This window comes from Cupressus sempervirens, chromosome 11, assembly GCF_028749045.1.
Source record: "Cupressus sempervirens isolate cs-2001-9-10 chromosome 11, ASM2874904v1, whole genome shotgun sequence".
In the NCBI taxonomy this organism is placed as follows: Eukaryota; Viridiplantae; Streptophyta; class Pinopsida; order Cupressales; family Cupressaceae; genus Cupressus; species Cupressus sempervirens.
Genome location: NC_143128.1, coordinates 181597156 through 181620791, shown reverse-complemented (window position 1 = coordinate 181620791; position 23636 = coordinate 181597156). Strand labels below are relative to the sequence as shown.

Below are 23636 nucleotides of genomic sequence, written 5' to 3'. Positions count from 1 at the left end.
CATTGAATGCGCTATGAATATTCCATTCAAAAAGAATGTATGAAGTAACATAAATAATAGAATTACTCAATATGAGGACTCTGATATTGATAGTCATCTGTGCACAATAATGTCTCCTTTAATGTGCAAAAGAAAATTAATATTAATTAAAATAAAATTATAGTATGGATATGCATAACCATATCAAGGAGATACAGACCCAAGAACTAGGACTTAGAAGCTACAGATATTAATTATTACCTTGTTAAAACATGAGTAAAATAGTATCTTATTCCATTTTTAAAAATGTTAAATAACAGAAATAAGAAAATTAATAAACAATTTCAAACATAGATTTTTCAAGAAATTCGCAGAAACGGAGACTCAACACTCAGAAATAGGTGAATCAAGGAGAAAAGTCAACATAAATAACAGAATTTAAGACCTCGAGTTCTTAAAATTTTAAAATTTTCCCCGATGTAATGTAGTGAATATAATTTATTTCCTACAAATTTGATGGGTGCACCGTACAACTATATACCTTGGCAGAACTGGTGGAGATTTTACCAATTCCATACTGAAGTGGGGGGGAAACAGTGATAACTAATTTCAAACAAAGACTGAAGTTGAACTCTTCAATGCTTGAGCTTTTCCAAACCTCCAGTTCCCCTACACCAAGCCGACTAAGTTTTGGGTCTAGTTACAGGAAAGCAATGGATAGCCAAATATGGTAGACCAGCTGACTGTCGTTCCTGAATAACTTGTAAAAGCAAACCATACTAGATATTACAATGTTTCTTCAGAAGGCATGTCTTCATCATCGTGGTAGATATTTTCTGCCATCTGCCAGATTTGAAGAATGTTATCCTCTGCCACACTGGCTATTACCCAATCCTCAGATGGGTTCCATGAGAAATCTGATATCTTGCTCGTATGTCCACCATGGATGAACAACAATTCAGGTGGTCCATCTTCTGCATCCTCTGGTGTTTGCACATCATCAATCCTGTAAAATCGCAGGCCTTTTGTAAGTATCAAATTGCAACTGAAAAATACAATAAACTAATTAGAATGCAAGGACGGAAGATATTCAGGGATCGTGAACCAGAAATTTGTAGTGTACCCATTACACTTGCAAACATAATTCTTACTTTTGTAACAAAATAAAAAGCTTTATCCAGGACAATTCAAACACCCAAGGACTAAAAGTACACTTGCAAACATAATTCTTACTTTTGTAACAAAATAAAAAGCTTTATCCAGGACAATTCAAACACCCAAGGACTAAAAGTAGGACAGGAAAAATGTCTCAATTGGATTTTATGGAATATATAAAGTAAAACCAATAACATAATAATAAATCAGAAATATACAGAGGCCTTACAACTTCCGAAACAGAAACACTGGATACTGATGTACCAATTGTTTAGCATTAAACTAATACTTCTGATTATCATAAATGAGCATGAGAAATTAAATATTAAAAATGTAATAACCACCCCACACCTCCCCCCCAAAAAAAAGGCTAAGCCGGTATTTGTTTCAATTGACAGAAAAAATGTTGCATTCTAAAAACAGCTAAAGGGAAAATATACAACAAATAGCAAATGGGTCACTAATGATGTTATTCCTCCAACATAATTCTCAAAATCAAGCCATGGTGAAGCGCGACATAAAAGAAATTAAATAGTGTTTCAAAGCCTACCTGCTAAGATCCCACACCATGAGTCTCCTGTCTGCACTGCAGGAAGCTAATATTGTTTCATTTTGAGGGCTCCAGCCTATTTGAAAAACCTCTTCCCTGAAAATTATTAACAGAATAATTAAATAATAACCAATGAACAAAGTTAATGAATAACAAATTTGATAGAAAGCAAAAAGCATGTGATTTGTAATCGGCACAGTTATTCCATTGAACTCATCAAATATATATCTCATATTGAAAACCTTGTTGTTCACAAGTTCTATCCTTTATTGATCTACATTAAAGCCTGCAAATTATGATGCTCACAGCACCAAGTCTAATGTGATCTTACATTCATTAGAGAAGATAGAACATGCTAATATTACTCATGTCCACTTACGCTCTATCTAATAAAAACTTGCAAGAGAACGAGCATAACAAAGCAAATGAAAACATCATATGCTTCAGTAATGTTCTCTGCCATGGTGCGCTCAGATGTCAGAAGCTCCTGTCAGGATTATTACCATGTACATTGCATATTCATTATATTCAACAATATGGTCTCTTGTATTTGAATGTGTTTTATTATGTTTTGTTTATATTTAAGACTCTGTAATTTGACCTAATGCCAAAATCTATTTTCATGACTATATATTTCATATTTGAGCAAACTGGATTTAATGCAAGCTTAATTGTATGTAATTCAATATTTTAATAACATGGAGGTACCTACAATCCAAAATGAACGAAGTAGATGCTGCAGCACTGAGCAAAAGATATCATAAATTAAAATCATTTGAGCACATCCACTCCATTTGCAATGACAGTTTGCATTAATTTAGAATCTGCAATTTCATTTATTTTGTTTTGATGCAAATTGTTATTGAGCTCAATCAGATGATAAGAACTGATTTCATTTTGCCTCTCAAATCACGGGATACAAAACAAGACGAACTTAAAATGTAATGAAGCCTGGGCAACTATCTCTGCAAAATCATCCCTTTGACAAAGTAAATGCAACTCTAATTTTCTTCTTGTGAAATATCATAAAGAATGTAGGGAATATTATCAGAAGTGAGTTTGCTATTGAAGAGAAAGATAGCATTGTGCCACCACAAAGGGTTAGTGTAATTCCTCCAAACAAAATTCTACCTTCCAATCGAGGATGATTATCTTTAGACGAATGTGGAATATCTTCAAATAGAGGACAACCACCAAATGAAGATAATGTGGAGCACAACCACTCCACCAATCTTGTGCAAATAAACATGAGGACAAGTACCTTATTGTTTGCTTCCAATGAAGGATATAAGACGCATAACACAAGAATAACAGTATCTTATGCACTGCACTTTTTTGGAATTAGTATGCATTGGATGTGTGATAGAAATGCCACTAAAGAGCCCAAGCTCATTGAAACAGGACAACAAAAAAAAACAATATACCCTTTAATCAAGCAAGAAGAGTACAACCAATTCACACTCCAGGCAGATTAAATGCCACTTGTCTACATGCAAATTTAATAATTTTTGTCATCATTGGACGTTAAGTGGGCATTGGGTAGCAAATTGTGGGAAATCTAATCCCAACTTCACTCGAAAAACTTTAGGGGGTAACCCAAAAAGAATAACTACAGCTTTAACAACTGTAGAACTCTAAAAAAGAAGTAAAATGAGAATGAGAGGGATCTGTGAATAAAATATGGAGCAAAAGCATAGTGGTATGGTAAAGAATTTAGCATGCATTTGGTAAATGCACATACAATCTTTGCAGTAGGTTTACCGGATCTGATTTTATATGGCAAATGTTGAGGTGGATACACTGATTGGTCTAAACGCTGTCAAACATAGTCATTAACCTAAGTGCTGCTTTTATGGTGGAAGAAAAAAGGCATACTATTTAACAAGGCAAGAAAGCACTCAAGATAAGTATCACTTCACAGAGAAGACAGGTGCTATCATGGATGCATCGTTTAAAAAAAACCAACACCTTAATTAAAGATATTTCTATGCACATCCATTGTCGATTGATTACTCAAGTAGAGCCAGAGAAGGCAATGTAGAAGAGATTGTGCTTCCAGCCATTCACTTTAAATGTTTAATCATTTATTAAAAAATTTAAAGGATTAACTTGTGCATTACAATGTATTGTGCCATGTATGTTCCACACTAACATTAGATTGTAGCAGGCAAAATGAATCTGATGTGCAAATGGCAGCCATTGTAGCACGACTGACTGTAGGACACAATTGTAGCATGTGCAAAAGATTCTAATGATTCAACTACACAGGTTTCAGTATAAAAATGCACTTGTAAGTTGAGCAGCAACCTCTCTTTGGCTTGCTCTCCATGGGGAAGAGGGGGAGCAAAAGGGAGCAGCTCACCACTTTTTCCAATTAGGAGACAAGGTGAAATAGCCGGATAAGTTTCAAGCCAAAATCGAGATCGACACAACCAGCACCATCTAGAGCACACTCCTGAGATGGGTGATATGTATGCCATTACATGAGCAAAGCTAGGTGAAGAAGCAAAATGGAGAAGAGAAGCTCACCAATTTTTTCATTAGAAGACAAGGTGGAAAAACAGCCGGATAAATCTCCAGCCAGAAACAAGATAGACACAACCAGCACCTTCTAGAGCACACTTCCGAGATGGGTGATAAGCATGCCATCACATGAGCAAAGGCAAGTGCCAATGGCAAGCAAGAAAGCTTAAGCAGATGATATATAAACCATTCCCAACCTTAAAGTCGGTTGGTGAGAACACCATTTTATGAAAAACTGACATCTTTATAGGCCTTCATTGTATGAGGAAGAAGAAAGGCAACTTGAATTACCAGATTTCATTGACCACTTTGAATCAGATACACCAGAGGAGCCAGAGGACATCGCATTGCATGAGGATGGAGAAACCAAAAGATGAACACAAATATCTAGCAGGTTGGAAACAATGCCCAAATGCCAGGCAAGTGAAATAGTTTATCAAGGGAAGAGTAGGAGGCATGTTCACTCATCTCACGAAAAATCTAATATTTTGTAGGACAAATAGCCTCTACAAAAGAAATGAATCAGAAAAAATTAAACTGAAATGACCAGAAAGGTAGATATATCTAGACTTAAAAGGAGGCAATGTCAGAACCATAGCTAGAAAACTCGCCAGGGCTTGAAATTGTTTTTGGGAAAAACTTGGGAACTGAAAAAACTGTTTATATCTAATTAGAAATGTTTTTTTATTTTGCAAAAATTAATGGGGAGAAGCATCTAATGGGTCAATAACTGTGAATGTTCTCAAATTGATTTGTCCTATCTAGCATCCCTTTAAGTCCATTTACATTCCAGTAACAAATGCAACTCAAGACAGTATTTCAACTTTCAAATGTTAATTAGCTGATTTTGTTTAATCACATTACACAAACAAGAAATGAAATAAAACAGATTCCATCTAAATGCATACTTGTGACACGAAAAGGTGTGTAAAGCATTGGAGATCTTTCTCAAATCGAAAAGTTTCACAGTTTTGTCTGCAGATCCTGTGGCCAATACCCATTCATTGAAGGGATTGAAAGCTAGACAGTTAACCTGAATAAATAAAATATATATATTAGACTATATCAAAAAGAGTACAACTACTAGAAAGAAAACATCACCAAATTTTAAAATTATCATCAATAGATTGCATTTAAACTCATTTAATGAGAAAGGCGAAAAGGAAAGAACCAAAAAAATCACCACCCAAACAATTTAAATAATAGTTCTAAACTTCAACACATGTTCCTCAAATATTTATACTAGTCATTTACATGCAAGCTTAATATTTGGAGAAAACTTTAGTTACGACAATGTGAATTAATAGTTCCAATCTTCCACACATTGTCAATACTTCCTCAAATATTGACACTAATCATTTACATGCAAGCTTAATATTTGGAGAAAATTTGAGTTGTGGCTCAGTAATTAGTAAGTGCTAGTAGTTAACAGCCCTAAGCTTATAAGTAATTTCCATATAACATTCAAGGATCATCACATCCATGATTATGTCAATATCACTAGTTAAGCAGGGAGAGATGGAAAACAAAGTATCAAATTTCAATAATGTACAAATAGCAATATAATTCTATGGCACATGAAACTCCCTTCAAGGGCTAATAGCTAACAAAACTGGTATTACTAATAGAATAAGAAATAATGCAGAAAGCAGAAATCCAACAAGATATGAAATTCTGCTCTAAATAGCTCTGCAAATTGAATTTGATGGGGCATCTAGGTGCAATCGAAGTTTGGCAGTGATAGTTCTGTTTAAAGGAATTCTAAGGGTAGCATGGAATTCTGAACAGATTTGTAGTGCCACTTTTGCTCTCAAGTATCAACCTCTTGATTTTTGCATGGTACCAATTTTTTAAAAGGTTTGGGTTTAGTCTAATTATAGAACTTTACATTTTATAAATTCCTTGTATTTATACTAGGAGGCTAAGATTTAGCCTTCAATTTGACAAACAAGATTATTAAAAATGCTCGAGTTTTGGCTTAAGGTTGCATATTGCCTAAGTCAGAGCATGATTGTTACTAATTGCATTGTATATAGGAATTGAGGATTGGAAGTGTGGGTGGAATTCTCAATATTAAGTGGTATTATGGTTGCTTGTGGGAAATAGGTGAGCTAATAGTCCACAGGTTCAGATGACTATTTCTTTTAGCCAGGCAGCTTACAAAGTGATCCTACTGGGTAAATAGTGGTGATTGGCAATTAAATACTTGGCTTTCCTGAATGTATAGTTTTGTTTTATGTTTGCAGTGTATCAGACAGCTGGCATATATCAGCCAAATGCAACGAACCAAAGTAAAGAGGTAATGTTTCAGGTAGATAGTGTAAAAACGTTTTTCCTTGTAAATAGAATTTTGCACTAGGGTTTGTCCATGATTGATGCTATGCAACATTAAGAAAGAATTGATCCAAAAAGGAACCTGATATTGAGATTAATCTGTAAATGAATGAATGAATGAAGGAATTTTAATGAAGTCCATGAGACCAGCCAGCCTATGGGACACTTTTCATGTTCTTTTCAATGTCAGCCCGCCTGTTATGAATCTGCTTTAAGAATCTCACTGTTTTATGTAGTCTTGTTTCCTCAAAAATCTGGTGTAATTGGCCCTCCTTCAAATTGTCCTCGAACTGCTCCTGGATATCTTGGTATGCTGCACGCTCAAAGATGAAGTGCCATTCCATTTAGACACATCCTTTACTACAGTAGATGCATTTTCTTTCTTCCCATTCCTCCTTGGGCACCGTCCACCACCCCATCTCACACCGTAAATGATGGGATCCCGTTCGTAACTGCATGACTAACAGCCTATTTTTTCCTTTCATATCTATACGAAGGTAATCTTTAATCTCATGACACCACATGGGGTTGAACTCTTTCACAAAGTGGGCCTTTTTCTTCCCTAATTGTTTTGTCCACATTACCACTTTAAATTTTCCAGCACAAACCTTTTTATCTCTTCATTGGTGTTGGGGCATTCTAGTATGTTAATGTCCCACTTAATTAACCATTTTTCGTTTTGCTTCATCCACGTTTTCTTTCTTTAGGCTAGCCCCTCTTCAACCACTAGTTTGGGCCATCGTTGTTTGTCCATATTTTCCACCTTGTTTAAATAACTTAACAGACGTATAACCGCAGAGGCTTCCATCCGGAACATCCCTGCTTCAGCCAAGAGGATCTCGTATGGTGTGGTTGATTTGACTTTAAGGTTAGTAGTGATGAGGTTTTTTTGTATTCTTTCTATTTGCTTCCATTTGTGGTTGGATAGGCTGCTCCCCCAAACCTCGCACCCATATAACACAACAGGGGTGACCAGCAATCCAAAAAGAATCTTTTTGGTTTTCCAATCCCAAAGCTCTCTCTATCTACACCTATTTTGCAACAAAAAGGAAGCCCTCCAACCCCCTTGTATCCGCTTAGCTCTACAAGTTTCCCGATTGAGCTTCTTGTTAAAGTCTATGCCCAAGTATTTATACTCTTCCACAATTTAAAAAATATTTCTTTCAAATTGGAAGTCAACTTGTTTTTTTTTCTTAGAGAGAACACCATAACTTTAGTCTTGCTAGTGTTCACTTGCATCCCAACTTCGTGGCAAAAACTCTCCAAAGTTTTCAAGTGTTCTCTTAGATCCTTGGCTGTTTGCGCAATTAGAATAAGATAATCCGCATAGAGAAGCAACTTCACCATATATTTGGCAAGTTGGACTCCTCCCTCTGAAGTTTTATTTAACCATTCCTCCAACTTATCAATATATAAGCCAATAATTGGACACATTACAATGTACACAATAAATACTTATGAAAGCACCATGATAGAACCCTAGATGCACACCCTAAAGAAAGATTAAATTAGCTAGTCCAAGAGTCACAATCAAAATGAATGAAAGAACTATAGCTATTATTAGCCTAATCTTATAAAAGGTTAAAAAGAAAATAAATATTAGCTTAAGTGAATAAAGCAATAAAGACCAAACTATAGAATTAATTAGATAATGTCCTAATTACTTCATCACAGCCCCTTTAACATTAACTTAGGGAAAAGCTACAGAGTTAATGATGAATGCAAACATGAACAAATGGGTCCCAAGAAACAAGGACTGATCAAGTACGCATGCTCAAACCAATGCAAACTCTCACAACCCAAGAAAAGGAGAAAACCACATGAGAAAAAAAGTAAAACTTCTCTCCACAGGAGAAAATAGAAAAATGCACTAGTGAAGGGAGGAAAGGAGGACTTGATGTGACCCCCAAGCACTGCTTCTATCACAATAGTACAATAAGTATCCCTTGTAAGAGAAAGAAAATGAGGATAAGAATCCCCCAAATGAAGAAGCAGCTCTTGTGCCAATGACAAATGCCTAAAGACATATCAAGATCCACTGCCTACAAACATCTCAAAAAAACTTAAAACAAATCTAGAATGTAGTTGAAGAGATGAGGCAGGATTGTGTAGTGCTAAAAGACTTGAACAATACCTTGATAGCTTTGATCCCAAAAAAAGAAGAGGTACAAGGATTTCAAGACTTTAGATCAATTCCCTTGTGTTGTACAATTTGTAAAATTATCTCTAAGTCATGGCAAATAACTAAAAAGGTTTTAGATAATATTATTTCAAAAGAAAAGAGTGGCTTTTCTCCCAATAGATCAATTGTAGAAGAAATTATCATAGTGCACAAGGCAAATCACTCAATATGAAGTGCTAAAATGGAGAGGACATTTGTGAAGTTTGTCATAAGAAAAGTTTGTGACCAAGTTGACTAAGAATATCTGTCGAAGGAGATGGAGTGCTTTGGTTTTTGTCAAAATTGGATCATTGGTAAAAAGTTGTATTTACAACCTTCTCTTCTCAAATTTGGTAAATGGGAACCAACAAAGTTCTTTTCACACATCAAGAGGGTTACAGCATGGAGACCCCGTCTCCCCATTTTTGTTTATCATCATGGAAAAGGTGTTAAGGTTTTCCATTGATAAAAAGAGGAGGGAGGGTCTTTGGAAATAGGTTTATCATCATGGAAAAGGTGTTAGTGTTTTCCATTGATAAAAAGAGGAGGGATGGTCTTTGGAAATGGATGAGAGTGGCTGAAGTTGTTCAGAGTACCTCTCATTTACAGTTTGTTGGTGACACCCTTTTAATGGGGGAATTCTGAGCAGAAGCAAGCACAATGAAGACAACATTAAATGTAGATAGCAAGAGTTCGGGTCAAAAATCATTTGACTAAATCGGAGCTATCCTTTTTCATACCAAGATTGAAAAAAAAAAAACTTAACATTTCAAGGATATTGTGGATTAAAATGAGGTCTTTACAAGGGAAATTTTTAGAAATTCCACTCTTTACAAGTGCAAGTAGATCAAATATTTGGAGCAATTTAATAGAAAGCTGTATTACAAGATTGGAAGGGTGGAAGAATAGAAGGTTGTCTTCAAAGGGTGTATTATGATGAAAAAATCTGTGGTATCAACAATATCATTTCATGTTTAAAACATAGTAAAAATCTACTAAAGCCATAGAGAAAAGAATGAGAAAGTTCTTTTGAAATGGCAGCCAATATCAGGATAAAATTCCACTATTGCTCTGGGACAAGATCTATGAACCCAAAGATGTCAGTGGTATTGGGTTACAAATTTGACAGCTAATGAATGATTTGCAAGCAAGGTATTTGGACAATTAGGAGAGAATTTTATTATTTAACAATTGAGAACCCTTCTAAAGGCTCTGCAATATGAAATTTTATGCTCTCTTATAATAGTAGGTATATGTGAATAGTGATACAGTGGAGTCGAAGACTTTTTTGATGTAATTCTCTTTTCTTAATATATTAATAAAATCAGCTATTACAAACCCAAAAAAAATTGTCTAGCAATAGAAAAATCTACGAATATTAAATTTTTGTCTCCGTGGCAAGATTGCAAATAAATTGCTCAAGCCATAGTTTAAAAACTCTATGATATATCTCTAATATCGCGAGATATTGGGAGCAAAATTGCCAACCGATATAATTGCCAAATAAATCATTGACAATATTTTGAAAAAATCGCACCGCATTAGGGATGAAAAAATCACGATTTTTACAATTTTTTGGGTCAAAAACCTGCTGATTAAGTCAACTTGAAAAAATAATAAAGTTTTCTAAAAAACGTTTAGAGCTTTTTCATTTTCCTGCAAGCTGTGATGGCTACTGAGGAAAGGTGTGATTACTGAGGACTATTAAAGCACACAAATTTAGACTACTGAGAAAACGTAGAAGCACAAATTCAAACAGGAACTATTTCGACGATATGCCTCAAAGATGCCATCACATGGAGTGTCGATTGTAGAATACACACATAATGGTTTTTCTCTTCAATAGGTTATAGAAAACATTTTTGGAAATTTAATGTAAATTTGTCTAAGTATCCCAAATTTCATCCCCAATGAATGACTTGGAAAGTCAACGCATAGTAGTCAAATCTCCTCATATACACATCACTATTATGCTCCTGTATACGCATCAACATCACTATACATACTTTTATAGAGCTATAAGTTGTAAATTTATATAAGTTATGAATTGATGATGTGAACTTATAGATAAGTTTATAATATACAAATTTTAATTTATTTGAACTGGTTTTGTAAATTTATAATATTGCATAATACAAATTTACAATACTATATATTAATACTAAAGTAGTATAATATTATATATTAATAAATTCAGTATAAAGAGTTATAAATTAGAATAAATTAATAACTATATATCTAATAAATTATAATACTGTATATTCATTCTTATTGCTACTATGCATATGCATTGTTTATTAACAACATTTATAAGTTTTTAGCGTTTATAAATTATAAAATCATTATAAAGAACAAATATATTTATTATAGTCTTCATAATTATTTATTAATATATATCTATAAAAATTATATATTTTCAAATGTTCAATAAAAGTGTCGATTTATTGGCAATTTTTTGCCGAGTTTTTAGCAATTCGGAGTTTTTCAAAAAATTTGAGCTAGTCGAGATATTGCCGAAACCGAGTTTTCCAACTATGGCTTAGGTATTTGTAATGGGCACCCCTGAATGTCCCAAAAACTAAACCAAATTGCTGAAAGGAATTATGTCAAACAGTTTGCATTCAACTTCTTAAAACCCCTTATAACTCTGGAAATCAAACGTTTATTTGTTTGTTGTGTTTCGTGCATGGAATTGGTATCATACAACATAAACAAGAAAGAAACTACAACAATATGCAAAGTGGAAATGAACTGCTGCTAATAAAATGTTATTTTCAGAATTCATAAAACCAAATACATGGCAGATTTATCAACTCACTAATTACTTCAGCAATATTGTCATAATACTCCAGCCCATGCTTACGAACTTGCTGCTACAATACTTTGTCCTCCAATCAGTCCACTACCTTCATAATACCATTCCCTCCAAGCGGCATAAGCGTCGGACAAGTAGTGAAAAAGATATGAGCAAAATATCAAATCTGCCTGTAGCCGGAAATGCAACTAAACTGCCTGATAATGAAGCCAATAAGAAAGAATTCCAAAGGCCAAACCCCAAGGGAATGACGTCTAGAATGTTACAAGAGAGGATAGACGTCCTCAAATGCCAAGAACAAAGCTGCAACTCACACACCAATTTCTTCTCATATTCAACCTGTCTAATGAAGCTACAAATGCTTCCTTTTATTCTATTCCCACGGGTCCGTTCAACTCATATGGGCAATGTGGGATAAAGATGTGTAATATAAAACATATATTAAAATACCCCTTATGTCTCCCTTGGGTACACATCACCATAAAATAAATATTAAAGTAACATTTTAATATTTTACAATTAAATTAGACGTTACTTTAATAAAACTTCAGGCATTAAAATGTATTAGCAATCGGACTCCGAATAATGCGAGTGATAGCTCATCGGAAAGCTCTCACCGAGGAGTATCGAATCCAATCACCAAAATTGACCTGCACTGTGTCCTGACGACTTACTAAAAATAGTAAGTATGCTTGAAACTGAGTAAATCAACTTCGTTTTGGCCCAAATTGGAAATGACTAGGCCAAAACACTCCAAGATCCCATTAAACCCTTCGTTAGCCCTCGGGACCATGTAGAACAAGGCTAACGCACACACACTTGGTCAACTGCTAAAATGGGGACATTACAGTATTGACATATATCTTCTGCTAATGATACACTTCAGATCACACTTGTTCTTTGAAAATGCCTCCTAATAGCACTTGTCACAGAGATTTGAAGTTAGAAACAAGCAATCTTTCGTAATATCTTACTCATGGTAATGATTCATTTCAAGAATGATTTACTTGGACTTCTATGAATTTCATACTGTGCAACATCCCAAATGATTCCTACAACTTTTTCCACCCCTCTTACGATATAGAATGCATCACAGTTAATTTTCCCATATAGACGAATCGACACCTCTAATTGGCAAGTGCTCAAGTTTGGTGAAAATACTTCCAACACTATCTGCTTAGTGTAACACCAAAGAAACCTAATACTCAAACTTTAGCAAATAATGATATTTTCTCTTAACCATCATTGCACAAATTAAACTCAGCAACTCTAGTCATTTGGAAATCCAAATTTAAGTCAGCCCCACTCAGGATTATTTAAAAGAACTAACCAAAGCTCCAAAAAGTGTTAATACTCCCCTTGCAATAGAGTACGTAGTCTCACAAGTGTCTTGGTCACTTCATAGCTTTTTCGTAAATATATGTGGCAGTTACAGAAACTCAATCTTTTGCAAATAATGCCAATTACTAGTAGGCTAGCTAACACATCTGCCATTCTTTGCAATCATTCACAGAAAACAACTAGAAGTTTCTTAAAGAATGTCAGCTCTCAAAACTTTCCTTGTAAAAATCAATCAAGTTGTCATGTAATATCTATTGCACCTATCAACTCTTTAATTCCAAAACAGCCCTACTCAGGATTATTTATAAGAACTAACCAAAGCTCCAAAATGTGTTAATACTCTCCCCTTGCAATAGAGTATGCAATCTCACAAGTGTCTTGGTCACTTCATAGCTTTTCCGTAAATATATGTGGCAGTTACAAAAATTCAATCTTTTGCCAATAATGCCAATTACTAGTAGGCTAGCTAACACATCTGCCATTCTCTGCAATCATTCACAGCAAACAACTGGAAGTTTCTTAAAGAATGTCGGCTCTCAAAACTTTCCTTGTAAAAATCAATCAAGTTGTCATGTAATATCTATTGTACCTATCAACTTTTTAATTCCAAAATATACACTCGAAAGATTAGTGAAGCCTTCATTTGATCTTTATTCCCCACAATAACCAGACATATAGTTTAATCTGCATAGGCCAACACATATATCCTTTGTGGTTGAACCTGCATTAAGGAAGCAACAACTCATTATTTCCTTCCAATCAATGCATTTTCTCCGCTAACTAGCATTTTTGGCAAATTTTGGAGTTTGAGTTTCGAACGAGTCACTTTGTAATATATATCCCACGGCAAAATTTGAACCAATAGAAAATTGTTCTTCAAATTTGCCTTTTAAATTAATCGCCATGAGAACAACATCTATACCATATTAAAATATCCCTACAAATAATCTTCAACTCAATTCAAACCATTAATTTCCAAAGTTCGGCCCAGTCATAAATTTAACTCCAACCAAAGAAATTCACGATAGTAATATAACCACTCAAGTTGCGTTAATATTTGAGTCCATATGTTTTCTGAAAGATTAAAACACAATCATTCCAAATAATTCTAGACTAAGTTACTAGTTCAAGTTCAGTTCCAAGTTTTACATTCGGGAACCGGTTTGCAAGTTCATCAAATTTTTGAAAAGGGATTTGGGTTTGTTAGTACAAAAATATGTGTGTGTATCCATAAACACATTTAAACAACAAATACACCATACACTTGTAATGACCATATCATCATATAGTTCAAGCAACAAGTTCAACATCAAAGATTCAAAACATTAAAAATAAATCATAGCATCAAGTTCAAGTATCATTGTTTCACATTCATTGTTTAACTAAAGGAATAAAAATCAATTAGTATTCTAAGTTCTTCAATCTTCATCTTCTTCTTCATATTCTTCTTCTCCAGCATTAATTGGCTCAGCAATAAAGCCAAGGCCAATGAGATCAGCAGCAGCAGCAACAATGATATTTACTATTGGCATCAAATTCTCCAAAATCATCCATAAGTTGAGCAATGAAAGCATCCAAGTCTACAACCTCTGCACCTACATCCCACTTATCTCACCTTCTTTGAATTCTTTACTCTTGTGCAAAAGAAGGTGCGAGTTGTAATGCACAAATACAAGGTTCTCTAATTTTTTAATGGCACTTCACCGAGTGGATGAAAGAATAGGTGTTCCAATTTCTTTGTGATGCAAAAGAAGTAGCAACCTATGAAGACAACACATGGTAACAATTAAAAAAGAATCAATTTTGCAGACAAAACACTTTATTGTCGTCCCGGAGGCCTAGAAATGACATGGTTTGAACTTGGTTCAACGATTAACGGCATGGTTTGCCAATTCAAACCAGCAGGGAAAATATCAGACCTGCCTGGACTAGACATTGAACCAAACCCGAACATTGAACCATTATGAACTTCTGCTGGTCCGAGGTGTGCAGGGACAAACCATGGTAACTTAGATTCTAGACTTATAAGGTGCTCTGCCATGAAAGAACGATTGCCAAGAGATAATATATCCAAAACAATATTATGTAGAATATTTCTTAAACCTCACAGGTTGACCAACTAATAAATCCTTTCTGTAAATTTGTCTCTGATATAACTTCACAGATTGGCAAGAAAACCAACTATGATAACACTATAATATCCTAGTCTAGATATTCTCCCCAAAACTCCCAAATCATTTCTAAAATTACAAGAAGATAACTTATGCAATAAAAACTAGTAAATAAAATAGCAAATGCTCGTGTAAAATACTCAAAAATTGTTATTACTTTATAATTTTAATGTAGTACAATAACATTCTAAATTCCAATCTTAAGCAGAGTATCAACTGTCAAATTAGTACAACTAGAAAACGAACCTATACTTGCATATGTGAAATTTGTCTCAAATCTGCCACCAAGTTCAATCAAGTTTGCATCCAATTCACCAAGAAGATGCCTGAAGGTTTCTATCCTCAGGACCCTACATAGAAGTTGAAGCTTCCCCAATTTCTCCAAGAGAATTCTCAAAACCAAATCAATGTCAAAGCATATCTAAAAATGAACTAGCTTCCTTCTTTTAATGCTCAAGCTTGTGAACCTTCAATTTCCTTTTCCTATCCTTTCCTATTGTCACCTTTTACCTCACTTTATAATATTAAATTGACCTTTTATAAATCTACAGTAAGCTCCCATAAGCCTACTTTAATATATCATGAATTTGATTGTAAATTTCCTAATGTCCCAACAAGGCGGGGGATTACAATATGATGCAGGAGCATCTTGCATTGGAAAATTATTGAAAAAAAAATGAAAGAGAAAGTGACGAAAATTAGAGGAGAAATAATAATAAAAATAAAAATGAGAAAAAGAAAAAAAAAAAAAAAGGAATTTCTATTTTCGAAGTGCATAAGTGGCATAAAATAGAAAAATAATAGAAATAGTTGTCATTCCATTAATCGAGGTGTATAAGTGGCAATTTAGAAGTTTGTGGAAAGTTCCTTGAATCATGTATTTAATATTTGTTGGGTGCTTAGTTGTATTTGGGGTGGGAATTTAATATTTATTTAAAGATAGTTGTATTTACCTTTTATCCCACATTGGTTGTGTTTGTAATGTCTTGGGTTAGAAGTGCCTATTTAAGCAAGGCTTATTATCATTTGTAATCAAGCTCAAGGGGAAGCTTGAGGAGTAGAAGCTTGAGAAGTAGAAGTTGTGGAAGGAGAAGCTCAAGGAGAAGCTTGATATCATCTTGTGGGTGTTGTAAGGATCTTCAAGTATAATAAAATTTCTTGTGAAGCATTTTTTTTATTGGTCTCCATATTGTTGCTTTCTTGGTTGTGAGTTGGTAGGGTGGTGTGGCCCTTTGTTAGTGGTATTAGAGCAGGCCCTCTATCAAGTGGTATCAGAGCAGGAGATCCTGAGTGTACAAGCAGATCGCCGAAGTGTGAGACAGTTTGTACCAGGACCTTGGTTGGGCAAAGTTTATCAGAGCTGGTGGACTGCAAATCTGTTGTCCTAAACTTGTGATGTGGTTCCTGATTGTTCGTGCGAGGTGGCAGGTTGCGATCTGACTTGCAAACAATTTGGTTGTCACAAGGAGCGTGGGAAGGATTTGTTGCAGAGGGTTTACGAAGATCTTGGAAGATGGCTCCAAGAGGATTGGACCCTAAGATGATTGCCAAAATCCATGATATAGTGGAGAGGAATTTTTCTAAAATGATTTCTCAGTTGGATGATAAATTGGCTGATCAAGTTAAGGAGGTTCGTGAGAGAAGATGGCATCACAAGGTTGAGGTGGAAGAGGTTGGTTTTGCTGATCAGTCTATGGAGTCTAATGCAGAACCTGTAGAGCAAATAGAGGTTGTTGCTGAGGATATTCCTAACCTTGCTAATGTTGGGATGGAGGTTGGTTTTCATGATCAATTGGTTGAATCTGACATGGAGATTATGGAGCACTTGGAGGTGGATGATCCAGTTGTTGGGGGTGAGTTATGTATTGCAGAGCATCTTGTTGTGAGCAATGAGGTTGTTGGTGTTGAGAGTTTGGCATGTATTGATGGAGATCTACATGTTGGTGCTGATATGAAGTTTGTTGTTGCTGATGTGAGGTTTGTTGCTGCTAGTGTGGATTCACTAGTTGTTGATGTGAATGGGAGTTTGCTAATGAAGCATTATGTTCAGTTTGTTCTTGTGCATGAGCTTGTTGATTGGATGGTTGAGATGTTGGTGTGGAAGATTTGCATGGTGGTTTTGTTGTCCCTATTGAGGTGGAAACCTTTGGTGAAGATGAAGATGGTTGTAGATTTTCTTTTTGGCGTCCAAGTGTGGGACACACTTTTCTATCTACCGGGGGAGTCTGATGCAAGAGCATCTTGCATTGGAAAATTATTGAAAAAAAAATTTTAAAAAAATTGAAAAAAAAATGAAAGAGAAAGTGACGAAAATTAGAGGAGAAATAATAATAAAAATAAAAATGAGAAAAAGAAAAAAAAAAAAAGGAATTTCTATTTTCGAAGTGCATAAGTGGCATAAAATAGAAAAATAATAGAAATAATTGTCATTCCATTAATCGAGGTGTATAAGTGGCAATTTAGAAGTTTGTGAAAAGTTCCTTGAATCATGTATTTAATATTTGTTGGGTGCTTAGTTGTATTTGGGGTGGGAATTTAATATTTATTTAAAGGTAGTTGTATTTACCTTTTATCCCACATTGGTTGTGTTTGTAATGTCTTGGGTTAGAAGTGCCTATTTAAGCAAGGCTTATTATCATTTGTAATCAAGCTCAAGGGGAAGCTTGAGGAGTAGAAGCTTGAGAAGTAGAAGTTGTGGAAGGAGAAGCTCAAGGAGAAGCTTGATATCATCTTGTGGGTGTTGTAAGGATCTTCAAGTATAATAAAATTTCTTGTGAAGCATTTTTTTTATTGGTCTCCATATTGTTGCTTTCTTGGTTGTGAGTTGGTAGGGTGGTGTGGCCCTTTGTTAGTGGTATTAGAGCATGCCCTCTATCACAATAAGTCACAATGATTTGAAGATTTTGTTTGGTTTAAGAAACTAATAACAAACTTCCTTGCACATTTATGAAAGACATCAACAATTTGAGTTGTAGCCAATAATGAAACAAATATCATTATTGACTCCATTGCCCATTTGAGTTATAGCCAATAGTAAAACACATATCATTATTGACCCCATTGCCCAGAGGAAGAAAGGCATTGAAATTTCATAAGCCCTTCAAAACAAATTATCATTCATATTTATATCAATTACATGATGTAGGATTAGTAGTAGGTGTTAGTTTATTTCAAACCTCCATGCCAATTTGAAATAGATTGAGACAAGATAATTGCAACACTGTGATTATTAGAATAAAATCTCTATTGATATCTTTCTATTTTTGTCTATGGTCAATATTGTAAATCTTATACATATTTGAATGTTTCTAATTCTTACAATTGTTTCATTCTGGAAACATCGTCTCTTTTTAAACTATAAATGAACATCTTGTTCATTCATTAATTCATCCCATATTTCACCAATTACTTGTGTAATATAGTTTTAGGGCCAAATTTATTTATTTTTTCAAAACGTTTAAAATTTCTTAATTGAAATTATTTGTTCTAAATTTTTCAATATTATTTTGGAACTATTTGAAATTGATTTTGCAAATATTCTTCATTTATTCAAACAACCTATGAAGTGTTTTGAATCAATAATGACACTATTTTCTGCAACTATTTTGATTGAGCATGGTCTTTATTCTTGTTCATGGTCACAAATGATAGGGTTTTGCATCATTTTCTAACACCATTTCCACAAGATTCAATGGCCTTTTATCTATTGTGTGTGGTTGTTCATGTGTTTTGTGAGCATTTTTAAACCTATGTTTTTGGAAAATGTTTTTTTTCTCCACCTCCCCTTTTTTCCTAGTGTATCAGCAACAAGAAGGAATTTGTTTGCTGTCTACAAGTACTTGGAAGATCGTCTGACCCTTTTTTGTGTCATTTTTCTGCAACCACAATTATTTAATAGGTTTTTTTCTACCTACGAGAACTTTTCTTCTCACCTACAATAGACTTTGCTTTTTCTAGCTATCTATGGTCATCCTTGATCAACGGCTTGGGTGAACTATGTTTTTTATTCAATAGACCCTCCATTATCTCAAAGGTTGCATAAATTCTCAGCCAAATTAGGTATCTTCAAAACCCTCTAGTATTTTAGTCAAATTTGATTTTAAATCTAGATTCGTGGCAAGTTTTTTGGGTTTCTCTCAAAAAATTCTAGGTATTCTTAAATTCCCATATTGAAATCTATGCTTGTGAATTTGTTTTTGCATTCATTCTATTTCAGACTCATTCATTACACAATCTACATGTTGAACGTCTTCTGCAACTATATTTGTGCTCACATTCAATCAACTAACTTTAACTTCAACTTTCACAATGACATCTCTGACAAATATTCACTTGAGTTAAAAATACAACAGTAGAAATTGCAATACCTAGAAGCAATGTATGATGACAATCTTTGAATATAGATGCCTTACCAAAATTGATTTGGGAGAGACAAATTTTCTTGAAGATGAAGGCAAGGAACAAGACAAATTTGCTGAGCAAAATCAAGAAGCTATAATGCTCGTTAAACTCTCAATTGTTGAACTTCCACAAGTTCCTTCAAGCAAAACAACTACAAAGTTTGGTTGCATATAAAAGGTTTGCATGAAATCTTTGAGAGTTGTGCACTCTTCTCAAAGAACATACTCTTCACAATCATGATGGATGACTATGTTTCCTAGGATCTTCTCAAAAAAATCAAAGACATTCAAGAGTAGTTAAGAGCAATTGGACCCAAAATGGAAAAGACATAGTGGTGATCACCTTGAAAAGTCCATCGTCTTCTTATGAGCACTTTGTTGAGGCTCTCAACATTGCTTCAACTAATGTTGACTTGAGGTTTTTCAATCTCTGCACAATGCTTTTACAACAAGATCCATGGAAACAACAATTTCGCAATGGTACCAATTCATCTTCCAAAGAACAAGCCTTCACAACCAAATCTCCATCTTCTCAATCTTCTTAGCGGACATTTTTTGCTCCAACATGTAAAGGCTCAAAGAAGAACAAAATTCGATGCATATACTTCATTTTCGAGATTGGTTCACGACCTTTCAATCATTCACATATCAATAATTTTTGAAGAAGAAAAGTACATAGTTGTCAAAAAGGGCAATATGTTAATTCAGTTTGGCGAGGGGAAATTGTTTTTCCTCAATGTGTATTATGTTCCAAGACGAGAACTCAACCTTCTCTCAATATATCAAATTCTAAGACATTCTCCTCGGCTAGATGTAACCTTCAATTCACATCAATGAAATATCATTAATCAAGAGACTCAGCCTACTAAGACTCTACCTACTGTTGTTGTGGGTTTCGAGGATCATGGTCTATTCAAACTTGTTGAATCTGGTGATTCTTAGGAGCTAGCCATGGCAGCCAAGCACACCTTTGTTAGTACATTGTGTATGTGATCTGGGCACTTAAATGTGCACTATCTTTGTCACCTTGTTTGCGAAGATCTTGTCATTGGACTACCTGAGATCTAGACCTAGAACCTCAAAGCTTATGGAGCCTACCAAGATAAGAAGCAACATCACACTCCATTTTAGACAGCAGCTATTGTTCCATGCTAATATTTGTGGACCTATGGATACTCCTATTATTGGGTCTAAGTATTTCTTACCTTTTGTTGATGATTTCAATTGTAAAATGTGGGTAAAATGTGGGTGTATTTTCTTCATAAAAAATTCAAGTGTTTGTTTTCTTTCAAAAGTACAAAGCATCTTTAGAAAAATAGTATGGTCAACCTATTGTTACTCTCAGAACTGACAATGGGGGTGAGTTTTGTTCTTCTACCTTTTCCCATTTTTGTAAATAACATGGTATAAAGCTTCAATAAACACCACCCTGCACCCCTTAGCAAAATGGTGTCGTTGAGTGGAGAAACCACACAATAACTAGAATGGCCCAATATACACTTGAACGTGACTTTTCCAAAGAGATTTTGGGTTGAAGCAGTCAACATTGTTGTCTATCTTCTCAACCGCTCTCCTACAATGGTTAGTAAGAAAAAGGCACTCAATGAGGCTTGGTCAAGTCGTAAGCACAAAACCAATCATAACGTCTTGTTCATTCATTAATTCATCCAATATTTTACCAATTATTTATGTAATAATAATTATATAAACCCTACAAATCACCATGGCATTTTAATCTACTTAATTATCATCAACTGATCCTCGAGATAAATAATTATTGGTGATAAAGGTAAATCCATCTAGACATAGCAGAGCTTAAGGAGTATGGAATTGCAAACATATTGGTACACTCTGTTTGTTGGCCATATCGCTTGTGAAACCGTATAATAGATTTGGCATATTCTTAAGGTTTTGTATTTCTGTTGATTTGGAACCAACATATGGCACTAATCTTCAATCCTCAGGGACTCTAATAGTTAGAACATGAGCTCAAATTGGCATCAATTGAAACCTTATAGATTTAGTTGGTTTTGGCAATGTCACTATTTTGAGATAGTTGATGATTGCATTAATGACCTTGGCGGCTTATGGTATTTGGAGAACATTGTCATTTATAGAAGGAGCTTTTGTTGGCATCACTTGTGTTCTAACAGCTTTAATAAAGTGTTTTGTAGTAGTGGCATAATAGGCATATTAAAAATAAGAATAAAAGCCATTCATTGTCTTCTAATAGTATGAAAATGGACTCTGCAAAAGACATACAAAACAATTAAAGAAACAAAATAGTCAATAAACTCAAGAAGTAGAAACGCATCAAGATTGTAAGAATTTGCCTTAGGGCAAAATCACCCAAGACCAGAAGCTCAACAACTAGCACAAAATAGACCAACAGAGTATGATCAAAATAACAATATGGTATTCAATTGATGTAATAGTACACTAGGAGTGTCTATATATAAAGGCCTCTAGAATGCTTATAGAATGTCTAGGAGTCAACACACTGGTAAGTCTTACAACCAAGCACATGTCCACCAGGAGTAGATTATCCTCCATTAAGCACAGGAGTTAGTAAGATGATGAAAGGATAAGCCTACAAAGGTGTCAAGTAAAATTATGTTGTAGACACCATGTGCTCAATTAAGAGTGCGAACAACTGTGTTGTCAACATGACAACTCAGTTGATTATGCAAACTCCAATGTTGTAGACACCATATGCTAAATTAGAGCTGCTTACTCCTGTGTTGTCGACATGACAACTTATATGAGTACGCAAACTCCTAGGTGTCTAACCTAAAAAATAATAAAATAATGCATTTATCCTAAGTAAACTTAAGTGTAAATAATAATTATTTACACTAACACCCACCCTTAAGTGCAACTTAGGGGAATGCACTTAAGCTTACAAAAGCTATGATGAAATGCACAATAGGTCCCAGCTGCTAGGCCATGTTAGGTACACAAGTACAAATGCAATGTTGAAATGCAATGAAATCTCTTTGCAAACGGAGAAAGAGGGAAAACCTCATGGGAAAAACCCTCCTCCAAAAAGAGAGATATGTACAATATAGAAGAGAAGGATCATGTGACCCCCCCAAGTGAAAAATCCCTCAGCCCCAAGAGATCTCACAAATGATGATACTTAACCTCCGTGAAGGGTTTGGTGAAGATGTCGGCTACCTATTGCTCAGTAGGACAATACTGCAATGTGATGACCTACTCATGAATCAGCGCTCTAATGTACTGCATATGCACCTCAATATGTTTGGTGCGCTGATGTTGCAATGGATGTTTTGAGATCTCAATAGCACTCTAGTTATCACAATGGATGACTGTGGATCTGGGTAGATCAGAACCAAACTCCTTCAAAATCTACTGCAACCAAATAGCTTATGTCGCCACATTCACAGCTCCTCGATACTCAACCTCAGTCGATGAAAGAGCAATGGTGTTCTACTTTTCACTCTGCCAACAAATGGGGCCAAAACCAAGATGAAACATATATCCTGAAGTAGACTTGTAAGAATCAAGGCCCCCTGCATAGTCTGAGTCTGTATATCCCACTAACTGAAGTTCAATACCAGCTACATAGTGTATCCATGTGTATTTGTACCCTGAATATAGTGCAAGATTCATTTGGCTGCCTTCCAATGAAGTTCATGTGGCTCTTGCATAAAGCGAGAAACCATGCCAACTGCACATGAGATGTCAGGGCTTGTATGTGTTAAGAAGATAAGGCTTCCAACCGTCTATACAAAGTCGCATCAACAAGTGGAGTGGAACACTTTGTTTCTAACTTAACACCTGAAAGAAAGGGAGTAGGTGCAACCTTGTAGTCACTCATGCGAAACCGAGCAAGTAGATCAAGAGCATACTTGGGCTGCGATAATGTTATCCCTAATGAAAACTAATGTATCTCTATACTAAGGAAATAGTGCAGTATACCCAAGTCTGTCATCAAAAACCTGTCCTGCAAAGTAGCCTTGACACTATCAATAATGGATATTGTGCTCCCTGTGATGATCAAGTCATCAACATAAAGCACAAGAAGCAAATGCGAATCATCCCTCTAAAGAATTTAGACATTTGGATCGGAATGACATCTGGTGAACCCTGCTAAGAGAAGAAAAGAGTCCATCTTGGCATATCAAGCTCTTGGAGCTTGTTTATGTCCATAGATAGACTTCTTCAATTTGCAAACCAAGGTACC

The 23636-nt window shown here is 34.9% G+C and overlaps 1 protein-coding gene across 1 annotated transcript in view; it reads right to left on the bottom strand.

Moving 5' to 3' along the window:
• Positions 1-395: 395 nt before the first annotated feature.
• The window catches only part of MSI1 (Transducin/WD40 repeat-like superfamily protein), a 59149-nt gene continuing 35908 nt past the window's right edge, over positions 396-23636 (bottom strand). Inside the window, exons 4-6 of the mRNA XM_089808565.1 lie at positions 5116-5240; positions 1685-1780; positions 396-985 (exon numbers count right to left, since the gene is read on the bottom strand). Coding sequence (XP_089664691.1) covers positions 766-985; positions 1685-1780; positions 5116-5240 — 441 coding nt within the window. The 3' untranslated portion in view covers positions 396-765. The remainder of the gene's footprint in view (positions 986-1684; positions 1781-5115; positions 5241-23636) is intronic.